The sequence below is a fragment of the Pelodiscus sinensis genome, chromosome 5, assembly GCF_049634645.1.
Source record: "Pelodiscus sinensis isolate JC-2024 chromosome 5, ASM4963464v1, whole genome shotgun sequence".
Lineage (NCBI taxonomy): Eukaryota > Metazoa > Chordata > Testudines > Trionychidae > Pelodiscus > Pelodiscus sinensis.
The window spans coordinates 50,535,139-50,557,046 of record NC_134715.1 but is presented as its reverse complement, the minus strand read 5'-3'; the positions used below and the strand labels follow the sequence as shown (position 1 = coordinate 50,557,046).

At 39.6% G+C, this 21,908-nt stretch overlaps 1 protein-coding gene and 1 long non-coding RNA gene across 3 annotated transcripts in view; one reads left to right on the top strand and one right to left on the bottom strand.

Annotated features, from left to right (window-relative positions):
- Positions 1-2,308, top strand: part of LOC102462442 (UPF0462 protein C4orf33 homolog) — a 42,687-nt gene extending 40,379 nt beyond the window's left edge. Inside the window, exons 6-7 of one of the 2 annotated variants that reach the window (XM_025187117.2) lie at positions 840-1,039; positions 2,129-2,308. In XM_025187117.2, the coding sequence (XP_025042902.2) occupies positions 840-1,039; positions 2,129-2,216 (288 nt within the window). In that variant the 3' untranslated portion in view covers positions 2,217-2,308. The remainder of the gene's footprint in view (positions 1-839; positions 1,040-2,128) is intronic. The other variant, XM_075929953.1, reaches the window with a different exon arrangement.
- Positions 1-21,908, bottom strand: part of LOC142829592 (uncharacterized) — a 38,473-nt gene that overhangs the window by 1,607 nt on the left and 14,958 nt on the right. Inside the window, exons 2-3 of the long non-coding RNA XR_012904142.1 lie at positions 2,123-2,204; positions 925-1,002 (exon numbers count right to left, since the gene is read on the bottom strand). This is a non-coding gene — a long non-coding RNA (uncharacterized LOC142829592). The remainder of the gene's footprint in view (positions 1-924; positions 1,003-2,122; positions 2,205-21,908) is intronic.

The following is a 21,908-nucleotide window of genomic DNA, read 5'->3' as shown; positions in this document are numbered from 1 at the left end:
TCCTTTTGACGTGCATTATTAACGTCAGAGCTTCGGAGAATGAAAATAGGGTAGTCAATTAAAATGACACCAACAAATCAATGTCAATTTCTATGACAGAAATCCAGTTGCATTTCGTGTTACAAAACCTGCACTTGTATCTATTTATAAAAGCAATACTTAAGAATTCTGTTCCAAATATAGAATAGTGATAGAAATGCAGCCGTGTTAGTCTGGTCTAGCTGAAACAAAAGACAGAACTATGTAGCACTTTAAAGACTAACAAGATGGTTTATTAGGTGATGAGCTTTTGTGGGCCAGACCCACTTCCATATGTGGAAGAAAATCGGCACAACCATATATACCAAAGTGATACAATCAAAAAAATGAACGCATGTGAAATTGACAAATCAAATTTTAGAACAGAGTGCGGGTGAGGGGGGAAGGTTAGTGTCTGTGAGGTAATGACATAGGGGTGATAACTTCCCCTATTTAGTCTTTAAAGTGCTACATAGTTCTGTCTTTTGTTCCAAATATAGTTACATTGTTTTCTGCATAAATGTATCTTCAGTTGTTTTTGTTTTTATTATTCCAAATTTACATGTCAAATTCATTACTAGAAGGATATAAAACAATCCATATATTATGGATAAACAATTATGAAATAGTGATTGATACTTTAATGGAAACACTAACAAACTGTTAATTCTAATGTCATGTATAAATATCCCATATTAAGGTCATTTTAAAACACACTCATGTTTGTCTGAGAGTACCTTAGTTCTTCATTTTTAGTGATATTAATTTTATATTAAAATAATAAGGATGATATTTTGATTTTTTTTTAATCCTGTGTAAAGAAAGGACTTGACTTGGTATTTAAAGCAGACATAAATTGGAGCAAATGGAATGGCACAGCAATTATTCCTTGGAGCTATTTCCCACCTGGTGTTGACAAGATGAATTCATATGCTATCCATGGATCTGGGATTGGAAGAACATATGAGGCACTTTATCCAATACCTAGAGAGGAGATTGAATTTGATCAGAAGCCTAATTTGTGAGTACAAAACCGGTATCTTATTTTTACTAGTTCTTGTCTGTGACTATTAATACAGTGAGTTTGGGAAATCCTTCCTACTGCAGAATAATGCAGTGAAATACTTTCAGCATGAAACTGATAAGAATTTTGAAACTGCCTTTTGGGTCTTGATTCAAAGCCCATTAAAGTCTGGAAATGGAAGTCCTTCCATTTACTTTAATAGGGTTTTGACCATAGGCTTTGTGGTGTCCGGGGTGCAAAGCAGGCTCAACATTATTGGTTTCTGCCTGTGAAGATTCCTCCTATGCAGGTAAATCCTCAGGTGGAGTAGAACTACTATACAAACTCCTACTCTACCCCCTCTCCTAACCCCAAACCAGGAGATAGCTGTGCTGTTCCTAAAATTCATCAATCCTTGCCTGCCAAAAAGACCCTCTTTGCCCAGGTAAATAGACTTCAGCTTTCAGGACTTCAGCTGTCCTGCTAAAAATGGTTATATAGATGTTACAGCCCACGCAGAAACTCAGACTAGCTCAAGTCCAGCTGGACTCCTAGGTTTGCTCCCAGCTTCAGGGTGTGCACATATCTTTACAGCCATAGGCAGCTGGATTTAAGGTAGAGGGAACAGCCTTTGAATGAGTTTTGTCAACCAAATAAACCTTTACATTTTTGGTCACAATTTTGGTCAAAATTCTGTTTTGTGAATGCAAAAGCAGCATTTGTGTCCTCAGTAATTTGACCTTGAAATACTAATTCAGTTGGCACCATTAAAATATTAACACTTACTGTTCAGAGGAGTTACAGTGACTGGGTATTTGTCATGTTTCCTGTTCGAAAGAGAGTCCCACAAATACAGCTGTAAAAGTGAAACTGAACTCCAATAACTAACAAGATTTGACTAGCATCGAATCTATTTACCCACAGAGTGACTATGCACAAAAATGTAGACTCCAATGATTGTGCATGATATTTCGAGTCCAGATTTTGGTTGCAGCCCATCTTCACAACAAACAGTTCATTTTGAAGTGTATTATTAAAATGAATGTGGAAACTTGTATCTTTACTTACAAGTTGTTGTTTTTTTCTATCCTTGTTTCTTACCAATAGTCATCGTCTGGAGTATTTCAAAAGCTTCAGTCTAAAGTGGATTATGGGAGAGAACTGGGAGCAACCAGCATCAGACCTGTGGATATAGCTTAATCAGTGTCTACAATCAAGTAACACTCTAAATCACAAACACAGTTATTATTTTTATATATATATAAACACTTCAGCAAAAACTAACAGCCTCTATCCTCCAAATACTTTAAAAGTCTAATTTTAGATTTCTGGAATGAAGTTGTATTTTGTCACTTTTTCAACTGATGTGGCAATTAAAATAAAGTAAGAGGCGATTTCCTTTGATAATGTTTTGTTTTATATTCAATTATATACAATTAAAAGATAAAAAGGGGTTAATGAGTGTTTTAAGCACCCTTTTAATGCATGTTTTATCTTCCTTAAAATATCTCTTGTAAGTTAATAGAAGCCAATTACAGTATTTTGATCTGTCTGCAAAATACAAATGATATTAATATGTAATTTTAATAGTAATATATTTCAGTGTGAGTTTTTGGGAATACTGTTGAGGAAGATACTAAAAACAGGGTTTTTTTTTTCTTGAATAGAGTAATGTCCGTCTGCCTGGAAAGATTTGTAAGGGACCATGATGCAGACTCATGGTGCTCTACAAGGATGAAGCTGGAGATCACAGATACAAACTAAGACACCATATCATGCAATACTTTCATCGCTACCAAAATGATTCGGTTCTCTTCAGGCTCTTGTATCACACAGATTACCCTTTTTGGATTTATAAGAACTTCTGCCCCAAAATTAAATAAGGGGGCTGCACAGTTACTCAATTCTTAAAGGAAATGTTGTAGAAAAAAATTCAGGATTTAGATTAGAATTGTAGGATAGATGCTGCCTATTATGTGTTTTACACAGTGCCTTGCATGATAGGGGACACTGGCTAGGGCTTCTGTTTGATACTGTAATACAAATATAATAATAAAGGAAGTGAAGTTCATATGCATGAGTTCTCTTTCCCCAGATAGCTCCATAACTTGCTACCATGGAACTTTGTGCTTTGGTATTGGGAAATGTCCATGGCAAACCAGCCTTTCCCATTGACCCACATAGATCTCAGAAGATCTGTAAATTCTAGAGGATGAAAGCTTTGTTGTTTCTATAAAACATAAACTCCATTCTACCCCATTGAAAGAAATCAGATTAAACTACTGAATGGAAATATTTCCATGTTGTAGGAAGTGATCTAGTCCATAAGCTAAGCTAATAGTCCCAGCAACATCAAAACCAGTCATGATTGCTTAAAGTACATATGCAGAATTGCTCTGTGATCTATTAATAACTATTCTGTTTTGAACTTAGATTTTTATAGATACTTGGAAGTACTAAAGTTGGTTGTAGAGCTTTTTTCCTCTACAAATGCTATTTTCAAGGGTAACTTTCACTGAGCTATAGCGACCATACAATGTGTCCTGTGCTGTCTTGGCCAGTTGTTACGCATTGATGAATTACTGCAGATGATGATCAGTCTATTTTCCTGCCAAAATATCTTTTGCAGATCTTAGAACTCTTCTGAGTTTAGAACTTTTCAGGCCCTAGTGAAGTAGATATTGAAGTTCATGTACCAGTAGTCCAACAATGAGACAGAATGGAAACACATTGTAGTTAAGTATTTTGCCCAGTTATTTGCATTTATAGGAGCAGGGCCAAATGTGATCCTGGATTAAGTAAGCATAATTATTAGTAAAATCAGCTCCTGGGCTGAATCTAGCCCAATGTCTTTAAAGCTTTGTCTTGTATTTCTTATAATGTCACCTTAAATGTGAATTTAGGAACTTTAAATGAAAGTGTGTAAAGTTTTCTCTGCAGAGTGTTATTAACAAGAGGGCTTCTGGATTAATTCAACAGCCAGGTCTGTTCTTTCAGCCATAAGCTATGCTGTCAGGGAAACTTAATTACAGTTTAAGTGGGATGCAAATGAGTTGTGACACTACATCATTTCACATGAAAGGTTCATTACTTACATTAACTTGCACAATGCTCTCTCCTAAGCATAAGCCTCATTACAATTTTTTTATTTTTTAACATGGTTAAATATGAGTAGGACTTTTACTTTTAATATGTCCATTCTTAATCATTTAAGCTTTAAGCTGTTACATTTATTAAATCAGTATAAAATTAACTAACATCTACATGCCAGTCACTGAAATGCTAGTCATGTCTGTTCCCACTTCTCATTCTGAATTCTAGTTTGTTCATTTTACATGCCGAGCTGTGAAATGTTAACTTGATGTAGACTTGCATGCTCTTCTTCAAGTGGGTGGGAAGAAAATACCATGATTCTTAATGCTATAACTAAAATAATCCTGGGTTAATAACTTAATCATGTATATAGGACAGGGCTACTCAACTTTGGAAGCTCTAGGGGCCACAATGATACTCACGGCACATACCAAGGACCGCAAGGTAAGTGTGGTTGCGTGTACATGCAAATATATATGCAAATATATGCATATAGCTTCTTTCACACTGACGGGCATGAATACAAAGATTAAGGAAAGACTGCACAACATGCAGGCTCTATTTAAATCAGTTCTGCTGATATTAATAAAATGCAACCCAATTTCAACCCATATGATAGCACTTTTAATGAGCAATGACAATCCAGGAATTTAACCACTAAAATGCATATCAACAAAAGACCATTATATTGACTACTTTTTTGTTTTGGCTCCCACCTGAAGGCCACATGTTGAGCCCCATATAAACCCAAACTGCACCACAGGCCACAAACAAACGGGCCACGTGCCATGTGCTAAGTAGCCCTGATTTAGGATGACCAATATTTGGTAAGTGGTGAATCAAAGATCAGTTATTGAGTCATTCTCAAAAAAGAAAATACTATGTAATGTCTTAAATAGCAGAGGAACCAGTAAATAGCAGCTGCCTAGTAGAGGGTAGCCTTTATAAAGGACTGCTGTGGTGTAGTACTGGAAACTGTGGGAATAGTTTGATACAGTTCAGACAGAGGGCTGTCCTTTGGAAGCAGTGCTTTTTATCCCGGTTTCACTCTGCATCTTTTCTTCCAACTTTGAATACTGCACAGAATATTTTTTTCATTTCCCCCTCTCTTCCTATACCTATAATTTTTTAATACCATTTATATTTTAGGCAACAGCAAGCAGCAATCGAATTACTATTTATTTGCCAAAGTATCAGATCAATATGGATCAGTATTATAAAATATATTATAAAATAGCTATTCTGTCTCTAAGGAGCTGATTTTCAGTGTACATAATGCGACTAGTTAAAACTAAATTTAATCAAAGCTGCCCAGCCTGAGTGAGAGAGTCTTGAAAAGTATACTTATAAAAGTGAAGCAACTTTTTCTTGGACCCATTTATTTTCAAACCCAGATGAGATTTGATTAGCTAGAATAATCCTCAAATTGCAGCTAAAGCAAAGTCATGGAGTCAAGACTCCTGGGTTCTATTTTCACATCAGCCAGTGATTTGTTGTTTAACTTTAAGCAACTCACATTTTTTGTGTTGAATTTAGTGCTGATTGCAAATGCCAGGCAGGCATTCCTAGTGATCTTCTGGCAATTGAAGTTCAGTGCTTACACACAGTAGATATGGTATAAGCAAGGGTCAGTGCTAGTTTGCCTGTATTTTCCTCCCTATATGCTTTACCTCTGACTCTCAAGAGATGAAGTATTAGTTCTATTTCCAAACCTATTCAGGTTCCAATAAGCAAACTACTTAAGAACATGCTTATCTTTAAGTGTGTGAATAGTCTTATTGATTTCAGTGGGATCACTATGAAATGGGACTATTCACTAAAATTAGTGGGACTGCTCATGCACATGGTGGGACCTGAGTCACTGCCTTTTTTTGCTGAGACTCCAAAGAAGGATGCCAGTTATCCATGATGTTTATGATCTGGACATCTGGCTATAGGGAAATAGATTAGGGCAATCAAACTCTTACATTTAGGCCACTGAACAGTCTTCAGATAATAGTAACTTCTAATCAGTACTAATGTGGATCTGAAATAGAAATCAAAGAGATGAAATGTCACATACTATTACTAATCACCTGAACTGCCCATACCTTGGCAAATTGCATCTCTCCATATATCTTAATTTTTCTGTGAAAGGGGTATTTCATTGATTTCTTGTATTGTGACAATTACAAAAATAGATGAGCTAAAAATACATACATGAGCAACTGCTCATTACTTGGTGTTTCATTTCCCTAGAGAGGTTGGCGGGGTGAAGAAGTAAACGACTATTATTTAATCAGTATAGGCTCCCCTCCCCTTCCTTAATTTTCCTGATTTTTATGTAAATAATGATACAGTGCAGAACTGACAGTAGAAAATTATTTGACTTTTAATTTTGTCCATCTCTGAAGTAAATATAACAATGCTTCATTAACTGCAAAAGGTCTGCAGTGTTTAAGAGGAGTACCCATATTGATAAACACAGGTTCTCTCAAGCAACAAAATGATGTGCATCTCCTAAAGAAACTGAATAGTATCATAGTAATAGAAATGTAGCCGTGTTAGTCTGGTGTAGCTGAAGCATATCCTTTGGTATATATGGTTGTGACTATTTTCTTCCACTATTTGATCTGAGGAAGTAGGTCTGGCCCACGAAAGCTCATCATCTAATAAACCATCTTGTTAGTCTTTAAAGTGCTACACAGTCCTGTATTTTGAATAGCATCAGTCTTTCTGTTGGGTTTTTTCATCCTTCTTCTGAAAATATTCTGATTTCTAAAGTTTCACACTAATTTTGGAACCTGTGTGCAACTGCACATTTGATGGATTTGTGATTACATTGCAGCTGCCAAACAACATTCCACTGAAGTCTAAATATTGTTGAGCCATATTTCTAGGGCTGAAAGTGGCACATTCTTTACAAACATTGTGGCACCAAACCAGTTTAAATCTTTCCATTGCTTTGATTATATCTTCATTGTTACACCAGCACTTTTTAAAAGTGGAGTTGATTCAAAAATGAGGGGGAAATGCTATTTTTTTCTAAAAGAATTTTCCCTTTTTTGTTGAAAAATTTCTAATTTAGACGTTCAAAAATTTGATCAGATTTGAGAGCTTGCTTTCAGGAACCATTGATTTATTTTAGAGCTGTTTTTGGTACATGAAAATATTGTATTTGGACATGGCTGTGATTTATAATGCTGTTGTGTAATGCCTTAAGTTCTGTGAATGTACAGAAGTGCTTACTACCTGGATCTTCCAGAACCTCAACTCTCATGTCCCAATTGCTAAACAATCTATACTATTGTATTGTCATTTTATAGTAATTAGCCTAATGAAGAACATTGCCATTTTTCCCTTTCTGAGATAGAATAGGAAAAGACAGTAAAGAATAATTGGGACTCCTGTTAAAACCAGGAACACGTCTTCCCTCTCGTGGCAGCTCAGCTCTGCCTGCTGGTGTGTTGGGGTGGAGGTTGGCTCTTTAGCCTTCCCCCTGCCCTCTCCCTCCAAGGTAAATAATAGCTTCATGCATCCTCCTCTGTGCCTAGAGTAGAGGTCCATGCAAGAGAGGTTAGTGTGTGTGTGTGTGGGGGGGGGGGGGCGGGAAAGAGGGAACTGTTTAAATGATTATTTATGCAACTTCTCCTTTTTTCATTAGCTATTCTTTGAACCAGTTATCCTCACTACTGTATTCCTTCTGGCCTTGAGAAGTCATTACTCTCAAGGAATTCAGATTTAGGTATTGGCATAGAGAGTACTCTTATTAAGTTTGCAAATGACACCAAGATAGGAAGAGTTGTAAATAGGATGAAGTTTAATAAGGACAAATGCAAAGTACTCCACTTAGGAAGGAACAATCAGTTTTACACTTACAGAATGGGAAGCGACTGTCTGGAAGAAGTACTGCAGAAAAGGATCTAGGAGTTATAGTGGACCATAAGCTAAATATGAGTCAACAGTGTGATGCTGTTGCAAAAAAAGCAAACATGATTCTGGGATGCATTAACAGGAGTGTGGTGAGCAAGACACGAGAAGTCATTCTTCCGCTCTACTCTGTGCTGATTAGACCTCAATTGGAGTATTGTGTCCAGTTTTGGGTACCGCATTTCAAGACAGATGTGGAGAAATCAGAGAAGGTCCAGGGAAGAGCAACAAGAATGATTAAAGGTCTAGAGAACATGAGCTATATGGGAAGAATTGGGCTTGTTTAGTTTGGAAAAGAGAAGACTGAGACGGGACATGATAGCGATTTTCTAGTACCTAAAAGAGTGTTACAAGAAAGAGGGAGAAAAATTGTTCTCCTTGTTCTCTGAGGATAGGACAAGACGCAATGGGCTTAAACAGCAGCAAGGGAGGTTTAGGTTGGACATTAGGAAAAACTTCCTACCTGTCAAGGTGGTTAAACACTGGAATAAATTGCTTAGGGAGGTTGTGGAATCTCCATTACTGGAGATATTTAAGAGCAGGATAGATAGACGTCTATCAGGGATGGTGCTTGGTCCTGCCATGAGGGCAGGGGACTGGACTGGATGACCTCTCGAAGTCCCTTCCAGTTCTAGTGTTCTATGATTTCTTTTATGTGCTAGTTAGGGCCTTTCTTTAAAATACATATTTCTTTAACCAAACTTGAGCTAACTTTAATTCTCTAATTTTATATTGATTCTTCAGGGGCATTATTATCCCTTTTACCTCTATGCTCTTTAAATACATTGAAAATTTGTTTCCAGTATTAAGGCTAGCATATAGTGATGGACTGGTAAGAAGCTGTATGGTGGATCAGAGCATGAAAACTGGAGAGGAATTTGTTGCTGGTGCAAATGATTTTATGGTACCAGATGAAAAGTTAGCAGATTGGACAGTGAATGTAGACAAATCAGAGCACAAAGGAATGAACATAAATTAAACTTGAAGGAAGAAACAATGTAATCATTTATTAATTGTATTAAGTAATCCCTACTCTTAAATAAGTGGATGATATTCAATAATATTACTTTAGTTGCCCTCTTGTAGACATAACAATATTAGTAGTTATTTAGCTAGTGTGAAATAAACTTGAAGGTAAATTTTAGGGTATGATTGTAAACAGGGATTTCTTTTTAAAGTGCATAAATTATTTAACCCAAGCCTCACCAACGTCAGTGAGACTTAGGGCCCTAAGTTACTAAGAGCTTTTGAAAATGTCCCCCAAAATGTGAAAATATAAAAGTTCAAGGCAGTGGAGATGCCTTGTATTTATGCATTATATACACCATTACAATGCCCTTTCTAATTTTGTAGCAGTTTGCACTCACTTTGCCCAGGTGTAAATGACATGTTATAACATAGAATCAAGCTCTGGGAGTTCACAGTCCGAGCAAAAAAGGGGATATGTCAGAAATCTTAAAATTTTCGAACGCCATTGAAAAGCAGAGAGCTGAGCCAGCTCTGTACCCAAGTAGCAGCTGTCAGTGGGGAAATGGTGGAATCGTAACAAGTCTTCCCTTATTTTGAGATTCAGAGTAACCACCTAGTATCACTTTAGAAATCCCACAAAGCAGAATAAATCCAGACCCAGCCCATTGGGTTTGGGCCAACAAAAAAAGCTCCCCTGATTCCCCCTTTCTGGTGAGTGTATTCTTCCAATGCACTGGGATACACATAGCTGGCCCCTTATAATGAGCACTGCAATCTACTAGTGCATTTTGTAGCTTTGGACTATCAGTCTCATTTTCAAAAGGGATTTAGACACTTAGGAGCCAAAATCCCAATCTCATTCTAAATCCCTTTTGAATCAGCATTGCAGCAAGGCTCTGCAACACTGAATGTCTACTCTTAAACACTTTTAAAAATGTGGGCTTGGATGCCTAGAAATGTGTGACGGAAAGTGAGGGGCAAACTCGCTTAACACTTCAAAGGTGGGATTTTCAAAGGGCTTATTGCTGACCTGACTGTGCTCTCATTGAAGTAATTGGAGTGGCCTACAAGGTAGACCACTTTTGAAAACCCCAGCCCAAACTTGTTTTGGAAATGATTGAATCATATGTAAGTGCAGTTTCTCCATATAACTGAATTGAATCTGAAGACATAGTAAACTAGAATTATTATTATTATTCAACTAGTTAGCAGCCTGAAGCTCATTTGAAATGATCTGATGTTGAATGAGTTAGGTCAGGTGGGAATGAAACAATAGTAAATAATATAAAGCATTCCTGTTTGACAATGGCTTGGTTGGTTGCATAATGTGAAATGACCTTGTGCCAGAAGGGCAAACTCTAGAGCTTGGAACCATTCATTACACTTTGTAAGAAAACTGGCTCTAAAAATATTCCTAAACAACAATTCACTGGGGAAAATAAACCATTGTAACATGCCATTAAAAACTAATAATGGCTAGAGCTAAGAATTATTACTTAAAAAAAAGACTGTTCAGACATATAACAGGCCTGCACACAGAGCAAGTTAGAAAATCAGTACAATTGGGAGGAAAATAATAGTTTAAAACAGTTTGAAGGAAAAGAAAGTATCCCAATAAATCACCTGTCAGTGTAGATAATAGAATACTGCATCATTTTCTATCAGCTAGAATAAAGGTTATACACAGTTTCTTACTTCCCAAACAGTATGATCTTGCTGCCATATTTAATATGAGCTTTTATCGTTACTGTGGGCCAGACTGTAGCTCTACATTGTGTGGCTGTCCAGGGACATAAAGGGGTAAAAGACCCTAAATAAATCCCCTTGTACCTTTAAGTTTCAGGTGCAGCATGTGGGGGTGGGGGAGAGAGTAGTATCTGCACATCTGGGAGTAGAGTGCACTGGGAAATGGGCAGAACTTTAGTTCCCATAATGCATTGGCTAGTGCAGCTTGCACCAGAGAGTTGGGTAGGAGAAAGAATTGATCTATTACAGCCAAGTGTCCAGAAGGACTGGAATTGTAACTTGAATTCTTCCTGAGGTAGGGCAGCAATGCGCTGCCCCTTGACCAAAGCAGTTCCTAAAGGTACAGTCTACTCATGTGTTTTTATAATGGAAGCACGTCACATACTATTTTGTAATTGGTTCTACTAATTTTTGAAGACTCTAAAGCAGTGGTTCCCAACCTTTTTTTATACCAGGAACCGGCAAACCCATTCACAAACTCTTGTCGGACTGGCAACATTTTATCTGCATATTCATTATGCAAATAATGAATATGCAAATAACATTATCAGTTTGCCAAAAGCCCCAGCCCCCAGAGCCACCCAGTGCCAGCCCTAATCCCTAGAGCTCCCCACCCCTCCACTTATCCCCAGCACCAGCCACTGACCCCAGTATCTCCTGACCCCAACCCCAGTGCCAGCTTCCCACCCTCAGAACTCCCCAGTGCCAATTCCCCATCCCAAACATCAGCGCCAGCTCCCTGCCCCTTAAAACATCCCACCACCAGACCCTCTGAGTGCCAGCCTCCTGTTTCCAGAATCCCATTGCACCAACCCCGCCAGAGCCTCCACCCAGTGCAAGCCCTCAGTGCCCAATATTAGCCTCATCCCCAAAGCCTCCCAGTGTCAGGACCACCTCCCCCACTACTAGCCCGGCCCCCAGAGCTGCCCAGTGCCAGCTCCCCAGCCTGAATGCCCCAGTGCCCCCCAGTGTCAGCCCCCCACCTCTTAGAGCCTCCCACCTCCCTGAGTCCCAGCACTAGCCCCGCCCCCACAGTCCCTAGTGCCTTCCTAGACCCCCTCACTTAGCCCAGCACTGCTTCCCATCTGCCAGATGATCTCCACTTCCTGAGTTTGCCAGGCCAGGCTCCACATGGCTTTCCTGCTGTGCAACAAAACACTCTTCCACATCTGGGAAGAGACCCCTACCCCTGCCCAGAACTGGCTGGCTGAGAGGTGGGGTAGGACAGGCCTCTCCCAACAGCCACAGTGGCAGGTGAGGCACTGGGTGGTGTATCCCAGCCCTGGACCCTAGAGTCACCATGGCCTGGCAGCCAGAGGTCCGTGGCCCAGCAGGAAGCTGTGGACCAGTGGCTGGGACAGCTACTCTGAGGGTACGTCTAGACTACATTCCTCTGGCGACAGAGGCATGTAGATTAGGCTACCCGACATAGTCAAATGAAGCGGCGATTTAAATAATCGCCGCTTCATTTAAATTTACATGGCTGCCATGCTGAGCCGACAAACAGCTTATCAGCTGTTTGTCAGCTCAGCGCGATAGTCTGGACGCGCGGGTGTCGACATCAAAGGTATTTGTCGACCACCCAGGTATGCCTTCTGGGATGAGGTTTACCTGGGTGGTCGAGAAATACCTTTGATGTCGACACCCGCACGTCCAGACTATCGCGCTGAACCGACAAACAGCTGATCAGCTGTTTGTCGGCTCAGCGCGGCAGCCATGTAAATTTAAATGAAGCGGCGATTATTTAAATCGCCGCTTCATTTTACTATGTCGGGTAGCCTAATCTACATGCCTCTGTCGCCAGAGGCATGTAGTCTAGACATACCCTGAGGCTTTGTCTACACTGCAGGGCTGTGTCTACACTGCACCCCTTTTCCAGAAAAGGGATGAGATGAGACAAGTCGGAATTGCAAATGAAGCGGGGGATTTAAATTTTCCCCGCTTCATTTGTATAAACATGGCTGCCGCTTTTTTCCAGCTCCGGGCTTTGCTGGAAAAAAGCTCCAGTCTAGATGGGGATCTTTCAGAAAATAAAGCCTTTTCCGAAAGGTCTCTTATTCCTCTTAAAAAAGGAAAGCCCCGAGCCGGAAAAAAGCGGCAGCCATGTTTATACAAATGAAGCGGGGAAAATTTAAATCCCCTGCTTCGTTTGCAATTCCGACTTGTCTCATCTGCATCCCTTTTCTGGAAAAGGGGTGCAGTGTAGACATAGCCCAAGGTTTTTGCACAAGAAGCCTTTTGCAGAAAAATTCTCTACAAAAACTTCTTGTGCAAAAGCGCATCCAGACCTCAAAGCGCATCACAAAAGCGATGTGTTCTTGCGCAAGGGAGCATCCATACTGCATGGACACTCTTGCACAAGAAAGCTCTGAATGCCATTTACAGTATGGCCATCGGAACACCTGTACTTTTTCAGACCTGTGAAGTGTCCTCACTTGCCTTTTTGTGCAAGAACTCTTGCGCAAAAAGGAGATATTCCTCATGGGGAGAGAAATAACTGTACCACCAAAAGCCTTCTCTTTTGCCAATTTACTTGCGCAAAAGTGTGTATGAGGTATGGAGGTTCCGCCGGTTTTTGCGCAAAAATAATGGTTTTTGCACAAGAACCTTTTAGTATAGATGTAGCCTATAAGGATGTCATTGTCTCTCCAATGCCTCTGTGGAGGCTTTACTATCATTATTAAATATAATGGCAATTGAAAGAGAGAAGAATAGATTTTCTCAACAAACATAAAATGTTGACTGCAAATATTATTCAAAGCATTCCAAATAAAAATAGTAGTATAAATTGATAGCTTGTCTAGCTTTTAATAATGGGATGCTAAAAATCACAAATATTTACAATTGAAAGAGAAATATTGGGAAATTTTGATGTCTCTTTCCAGATAATGGCCTGCAAATAGAAACACTCTTTAAAAAATAACACAAGTATTATCTTCGTGTAATAAAATTGCACAGAAGGTGCAATGCATTATATATTAAAACTGGGATGGATGAATACCACAGTCTACATTTTGCCACTCCTACATTAAATGGTTCCTTAGGGCAATTTGATTTTGATGGGACTACTTAATGTTGCCGAGCCCTAAACAGGACCCTATTTACAATGGCAATATTGGACTAAATAACTTTTCATATTTGTTGGCTTTTTTTTTTACATTTTGTGTTTTTTTTTTAATTTTGGGACTTACCCTGGTTTCATAAGTCATTTCAAAAGTAGCATTTTTGCCATTAACCTGTAAAAATACAGGCTTTGGTACTCTGAATTACAGATTACTTGATTTCATCTTTTCTTGTTACTATTTCTAATTATTTAAAATGAGCATGGTAGGTGTTAAAGTTTTGAAGTAATAAAAAACACAGGGGTTGAAACTATTTCACCTTCCTGTACAGTTTTTCTATGCAAGATTATGAAAACCTAATCAAAATCACTTCAGATGCCCAATTAATACAAAAACTTAAAGAAGTTTCTCTGATTACATTTTGGGGTGGCTTATGTCAAGAATATTCAGCTTTATCAAGACTTGCAATTCATCAGTTGTTAACCTTCACCAGCATATACTCGTGTGAAACTGGGTTCTCGAATTATGCAGCAACAAAAACAAAATACAGAAATCGACTGAATGCAGTGCCAGATATGCAAATCCAACTTTTTAGTATTAAACTATAAAAAGAATTTGTCAAGAAAAGAAAACCCACTCTTCACATTGAAAACTGCCAATATAATTCATATTCATTTTTTAGCTTTATTTTTTTGTACACATTAAATGTGATTTTTGTTTTTAAATATGTGCAATTAAAATGAAGAGTAATGTTAGTTCGAGCCAAGGGGTTTGGTTCAAACTAATGCATCCAGGAGCGCACTTTCACTTTCGAAACAGCTGGCATTTGGAGTAACGCGCCTGCAAGATCATGCTAATGAAACGCGGGATATTTAAATCCCCACTTCATTGACTATTTCGAATGCCCGTATCTGCATCCCTAGTTCAAACTAGGGTGAAAGTGTAGACATACCCTGAGGCTACGTCTATACTATGAAATAAGGTTGCATTTATTAAGGTTGATTTCTTATCACTTGACTTTGTAAAGTTGCAGGTTCATGTCCCTACTGTGTGCAATAATTCATTGTAGTTTGAAGTAGCGTATCCCCAGGAGGGAGATTGACATTGACTTTGAGAGCAATGCATTGTGAGTAGCTATCCCATAGTGTCTGCTCTGCTTTCTGGGTTATGCTCCTGATGCACATTTGGACCAGAATTGTGCAGTGGGTGGTTCTGGGTTCATGGCATTAGCATCCTATAATTCATTCATCTACTCCCTCAACTCTTGCTTGAGATCAATGGGAAATAGTCTTTTGATGCCCTTTTTGGCCCTGGTTATTCACGCAGATGCCATAGAAGCATGAACATGGATTCCTTTTCGGATCCTGTTGTGCATCAAAGCATTGTGATGATGATGTTCCCCTTGGTGCACCTAATGGTGGAGTATGTCCAGAGCATGTGCATGACACTCCAGCAGGAGGAGAAATCTCAGGAGGCCACAGACACTCTGTTCATGCAAGTCCTTGAGTGAACTGCAAATGCCACTGGCATTCGATCCTTTGGAAACAGTGGAATACTGGTTCTGGTACCATCAGAGAAGCACAGACTGGTGGAACTGTAGAGTGCTGAAGGGATGATCAGCAGTGGCTGCAAAACTTCTGAATGCACAAGGCCACTTTCATGGAACTTTGTAAATGGCTTTCCCCCACCCTGAAGCACGGGGACACCTGAATGGGACCAATGTGTGGCAATTGTCTTATGGAAGCTTGCAATGCCTGACAGCTACTGGTCAGCTGAGAATCAATTCAGAGTAAGGAAATCTACAGTGTGGGCTGCTGTTATACAAGTAGCCATAGCAATCAATACCATTCTTCTTTGGAGGATTTGCTGTGATGAGGTTCCCTAAATGCAATGGGGTGATGCATGGAATGCACATAGTCATCTTGGCACCTGACAGCCTTGACAAGGAGCAGATAAACTGCAATAGGTATTTCTTGATGGTGCTGCCAGGTGCTACTGGATCACAAGGGTGTTTTACCTACATCAACATTGGATGGTAAAGAAAGGTGCATGACACACGCATCTTTAGGAATTCCTGCCTCTTTGGCAAGCCAAATAATTGGAAATGCCACTAACGATCCTTGTCGACACAGCCTATGTTTTGATCCTGTGGTTCATAAAACCCTACTCGGGGACCCTGGACTGCAGTAAGGTGCAGTTCAACTACAAATGCAGAATGGAGGACATTTAAAGGGAAAGCTTTTTGGACAGTTAAAGGGAAAACCTAGGCTAGAACTCAGCGAATGCAATATTCCCTTTGTGGTGGCAGCTTGCTATGTGCTCCATAATATTTGAGAGAGCAAGGGGGAAGTTATGTGTCTGGTACGGGGACTAAGGAAGAGTATCTAGTGAGAAATATTGAGCAGCCAGACACCATGGAAATAAGGAGAGCACAGCTCGGAACAGTGCAAATCAGAGAGGCTTCGAAAGAAAATCTTATGTCTGACCAGTTTTGAAAGTCATGCATGTTGCTCTAAGTGAGGTGTTGCTACATTCAGTGTGTTTGCCTGTAATCTCCAACCCCTTTGTAAAGCAAGAAAGAGACTGTTGTTTAGAAATCATGCATTTTTATTTAGGGAACACAGCAGTAACAGAAAAGGAGTCTATGGTGGGCTCCTCAGGGGAAGGGGAAATCAGAAATGTGAGAAGCACCCCCTTTTGCTTTGTGATGCTTCCCCGGAGATTTAGTATGAGGCTGCCCTTGAACTCCCTGAACGCCATGTTCTATGATTTCTAGGGCATGGCTACAGAACTGGGTGTGGAGAGAAAGTAGGTCTGCAAGGACTGGGGACTGTCTTGAAAAGCCACTATGCAGTCCATCACAGACATCAGGGACAACCAGACAGTCTCCTGGTGTTTCATATGCAGGTCTCTGCATGCTCTCCTTTCCTGACACTCTACGCACATCTCCTCCAGAAGTGTATTCCTCCATTCAGTTATGCTCTTCCTGTCCAAGTGGGCAAATTACATTTGCTCCTTGACCATGTCTTCCCTTGCCCATTTTCGCCTTCAGATTTGTGCAAGGCAGACAGTTGGGGAAGCCAGTGGAGTGCAGCAGACTCACTACTGTTCCTGTGTAATGAAAAATCAGAAGGGCTCATGTTACAGGATATACATTGTGGAGCCTAAAACCTAATCTGTTAACATATAGTGAAGCTCTCTAAAGACAATGAAGATGTGTTCTGTGCAAGGCCACACTTATGCTTTAAAGCAGCTACTGTACAGCAGGTACACAACATAGTTCTCAGGACAGCATCTAGACCTGGTTTGGAGGTAGGCATGTTAAGGAACCTGCCAGGATACAATCCTGAGGGCAGTAGAGTGGAAGGGGTCTGGTTGGTTGTGCCAGTGGGGCAGGATGGCGGCGCACACAGCACCCCTCTGCATGACATCCCAGCTGCAGGACAAATCTTGGGAGGCCATGGACATGCTGTTCATGCAAGTGAATTACAAATGCTGCTGGCATTTGATCCTTTGGTACGCTGCTTCTGGTGCCGTCAGACAAGCAGTCTGGTATGACCACACAGTGCGGCAGTTATGCGATGATCAGCAGCTGCTGCAAAACTTCCGAACGCACAAGGCCACTTTCATTGAACTTTGGAAATAGTTTTCCCCCACCCTGAAGTGCAGGACACTCGAGTGGAGAAGTGAAGTGTAAAAGCTTTCAACACCAGACTGTACTGGTTGGAAATCAAGTCCGCATGGGGAAATCTACAGAGGGGGGCTGCGGTCCACTTGCCAGGAGAATGCTACTTTTCTCCTTCCCACAGGAACCTGAATGGGGTGAGGGCCCAAGAGTTGAATTGATGCTTCACAGGGCATGGGCAAATGGAGGTTTGCAGCAGAGGAAGCAGCTAATAGCTTCCCCTCCTTCATTCAAGGAGGTTTGTGGATGGTTGAAGATATCTGATTAGTGTGAAGTGGTGGTCAAGAAAACAAACAAAATAGTAGGCTGAATTCAAAAAGGGATAGCGTACAAAACAGAAAATATTATGCTGCCATAACACTGGAGAATGTTCAGAGAAGGCTAACAATAATGATCAGAAGCACAGGAGGATATTAGAAGAGATTAAAAAGACTGTGTTGTGCAGTTATTTGTAGCATGTATAAAGTATGTTTTGCCATTTAATAGATTTATAATAGCATAGCAAGTTTCATTCATATGCATTTGTACAGTATGAAGCATATAATTTCAGTGCAGCAGTTCTGGAAAATATTTTCTTAATGGTATTTCATATAAATTTGAATGTAAATAGTCCATTAATAAATAAAAAATGTGGCTATTCAATTATCATTTAGCTATTATAGATTATTGTGGATCTTTGTTTTACCTGCCATCTTTTAATGATTTAGCAATGAATGTATGCCTTAGAGAGCTGAAAACAAAAAGAAGTATTTTATAGTTCTTAATAACTATCTAATCATTATTCGTTTTCTTGACTTTTGTTGCAGAAACCTTAATCATGATGGACTTGTTTTATATTAATATATGTTATAAACATCTTTTAATAGGATTCTTCTGCAATTCAGCAGTATGTTAAATAGAGAATTCATTTAAAGTGCTGGTTTGCTTGCTTAACAAGCAGCCTGCAGCTTCTGCCTCTGTAAACTATCATCAAATCCATGCCTGCCAATGTTCCGCTTGCCAACAAATTTCTAGTAAAAACAGTCTCAAATAACTAAATCAAAGACATGTTGAAAATGTCAGAAATATTGTACCTTTGAGCAATAACCACCTTTGGGGTTGGTATTTTTTATAACCACAATATCCTGGAGGTGGCAGCAAAGTACACAGAAGAAAAGTTAAACCAGCCACAGCACATAAACAAGCAAAGAGATTAATGATGCTGTGCAGTACTGATGATGACTGACTAAATGCATCAGCCTTTCCTGGCTTCAAATGACAGTGTAGGTAAATAGAGAGCTGATGTATTTATCAATTGGGTTTTTAATTATATTGGTTTGCATCCAAAAACCCTCCAAAACCCTTCTTTTCCTCACCACTTTCAACAGATAGAGTTCACATTACTTATTCTTTTTTCCCTGTCTTTGTTTTGCTATACACAGATACTTAGATTTTTTTTATTAAAATTTCATAGCTTTATGCAGCAATCTGCTGCAGTTCACAACTTATCTTGATTATTCTTACTTTGTTTTTAAATAGCTTTTCCTAATCTTGGTCATGCACTGCATTTCAATCCTTCTCAGTTATCCTATTTTCAGTATCCATAATGGTATGATTAACTGGCAAGATGATGTATACTCTAATAACAGATTGCAAAGGACATCATATTAGACATTCTAAGAGCCCTCTCTATGCCAAAGTATACATACAATAATGCCCTACCAGACATGAGTTATGGTCATTGTACCTTGAATAACGGGAACCGTATCTTGTGAGTGCTGGCAGAAACATTATTAAAATGAAAACAGAGAACGTTTTGCTGTCACATTACAACTGTTGATTTCAATGTTAAACGTGTTAGTCAAAATGCTATAGGTTGGGACCAATAAAAGCCACAGCCAGTAAGACCAGGTCTACACTATAAATCTATGTCAGTATAGCTACATTGCTGAGGGATGTGAAAAATCCACACCCCTGAGCAGGGCTGGATTACGACCTTTAGAGGCCCTAAGCACTGAAAAGATTATGGTGCCCCCCCATATGTAATTCAAAATAAAAACAATATTATACCGTAAAATCTCTCTTTTTTTTTTTTTTTTTTTTTTTTTTTGTGCCCCTGCTTTGCTGGTGTCCTAAGCACATGCTTAGTCTTCCTATTGGGTAATCCAGCCCTGTCACTGAGTGGTGCAAATATACCAACCTAACTCCCAGTATAAATAGTGCTATGTTGATGGGAGAGCTTCTCACTTTGAGAATTTTACTTTGCAGAAGCTGCACTTTCCTTTACTCCTCACTAGTTTGCCTCCCTCTCCAGCTAGTTATTTGGCTGCATTCTTACCCTCTCACCTTTTCTGCATTATTCCCTCTCTTCCACCCCCAAACTCCCTCTCGTACCCCCATCCTACACCCTCTCCTGCCGCCAAACTTCCCTCTAGACCCTGCCCTCCTCACCTCCTCCTGTACCCCACCTCCTGCCCAGATCCTGTGTCCCTATCCCATATCTCAGGCTGTGTCTAGACTACATGCCTCTGTCATCAGAGGCATGTAGATTAGACACATAGGCAAAGTCAAATGAAGCCGCGATTTAAATTCCTCGTGGGATGAGGTTTACCGGGGCTGCCGACAAAGGGCTTTGATGTTGGCAGGGGAGCGTCCAGACTAGCGCGCTGAGTGGACAAACAGCTGATCAGCTGTTTGTCGGCTCACCGCGGCAGCCATGTAAATTTAAATGAAGCCGTGATCATTTAAATCGCGGCTTCATTTGACTTTGCCAAAACAACAAATCTACATGGCTCCGTCGACGGAGCCATGTAGTTTAGACGTATCCCCACAGAATCAGATTACATTTACCAATGTGAGAAACTCTCCTGTTGACATAGTAACATCTTCACTGAAGAGCTGCAGTGTTTTAACTGTAGGACTGCCCTAACACAAGACAGTTAGTTTAGTTCAGTTAAAATAAGAATCTTTGTACAAAATACAATGTAACCCAAGTGGGATGTGTAACCCAAGTGGGATGTTTGCTTGTGTTTAGCCCTGGTACCAATTTGACAGCCCTGGAGAATGAAGTGATTTATCCACCAATTACATCCAATGCAGACAACACTGGAGCAATTTTCTATGCACTGCCATGCCAATGTACTTATTTCCCAGCATACAATCACCACTTCTAGGGCCCTATAGAGCAATTCATTGTTCATAAGTGCACGGTATTTGGTCTCTCTGTTGAGCTCATCAGATGAGTGCTAATTGCGACAGACCTTTTGTGATGTGGACGTTATGTCCAACAGCAACTGGAACGAGGCCACAAGCCTATTTCACGTAGCTTATCTGACCAATAACTATGGGTGCGGGGAGATTTTCAAATGTATAAGGGATAGCTAGGCATCTAGCTCCATATGAAAGGAAATTGTGTGCCTAATTAATTTGTTTCTGTGAAAATCTCTCCCGGGTGCTAATATGTAGTACTCATGAACACACACTGTTTATTCTCCAGCCATATTTGACAGTCTCCCTTATGTGTGTACTGCCACACTCTGAATGTATGTTTTACATGTTGTAAATATGCATATGGTAGCTACCTAGTTTCAACTAGTAGCATAACAATTTGGAATCTTTCACTAGAGAATCTATCTTTATCCATATCAATTTATGTGCACTCATACAGCTGTATCCTCTGTGCATGTGTAAACTAATGCAAATATTATTTATACCTCATTTGCATGAGGAAATAGGACAAACATTTTAAAACACATGCTTTAACCATCCTACACTATTTAGATTTAGGAACAAATATTTTGATTTTGCATTGTTTAAATGAACTGTTGAGAACTACCATTCTAAGTTTACCTGAATTCACTATAGACTTTGCCTAAAGACAAGGTCAGATTATGATATACTTAGTCACATTAATTCATATATTTTAAGACCAGAATGAGCAATTATGATTGTCTAACTTGGACTTCTGCCTAACATGGGGGGGTGGGAGGGTTACCTAAGAAAGTTTCTCTGGTTTAGCCTAAGGTATGGGCCAATTTAGTTAAACTTGTGCAAACCCTGTATTTTAATATTCTTTTTTGGTTACTTCAACATTTTTTAGATTTAGCCATAAACAGGCTTAAAATGTACTACAGTAAGTCACTCTTAAGCAGAGAATCAATAATGGGGTGTGCATCAGTTTAACTGAAATAATCTTAAAACAGGATTTCAGTTGTACTGGGACAATTTTGCAGTGTAGTCAAGGACACAGACCATAGAATTGTACCCAGTAGTTCCTGAAACAAATTCATATTTCCAAGCTGAGTTGGAGTGCATAATTTAGGAAGAAATCCAATCTTGATTTAAATATTCCAAATGATGGAAACCCCTCTACATCCATACGCAAGTTGTTCAGGAGGTTAATTACCGTTAGTGTTCAAAATGTGCACATTATTTCAAGCCTGAA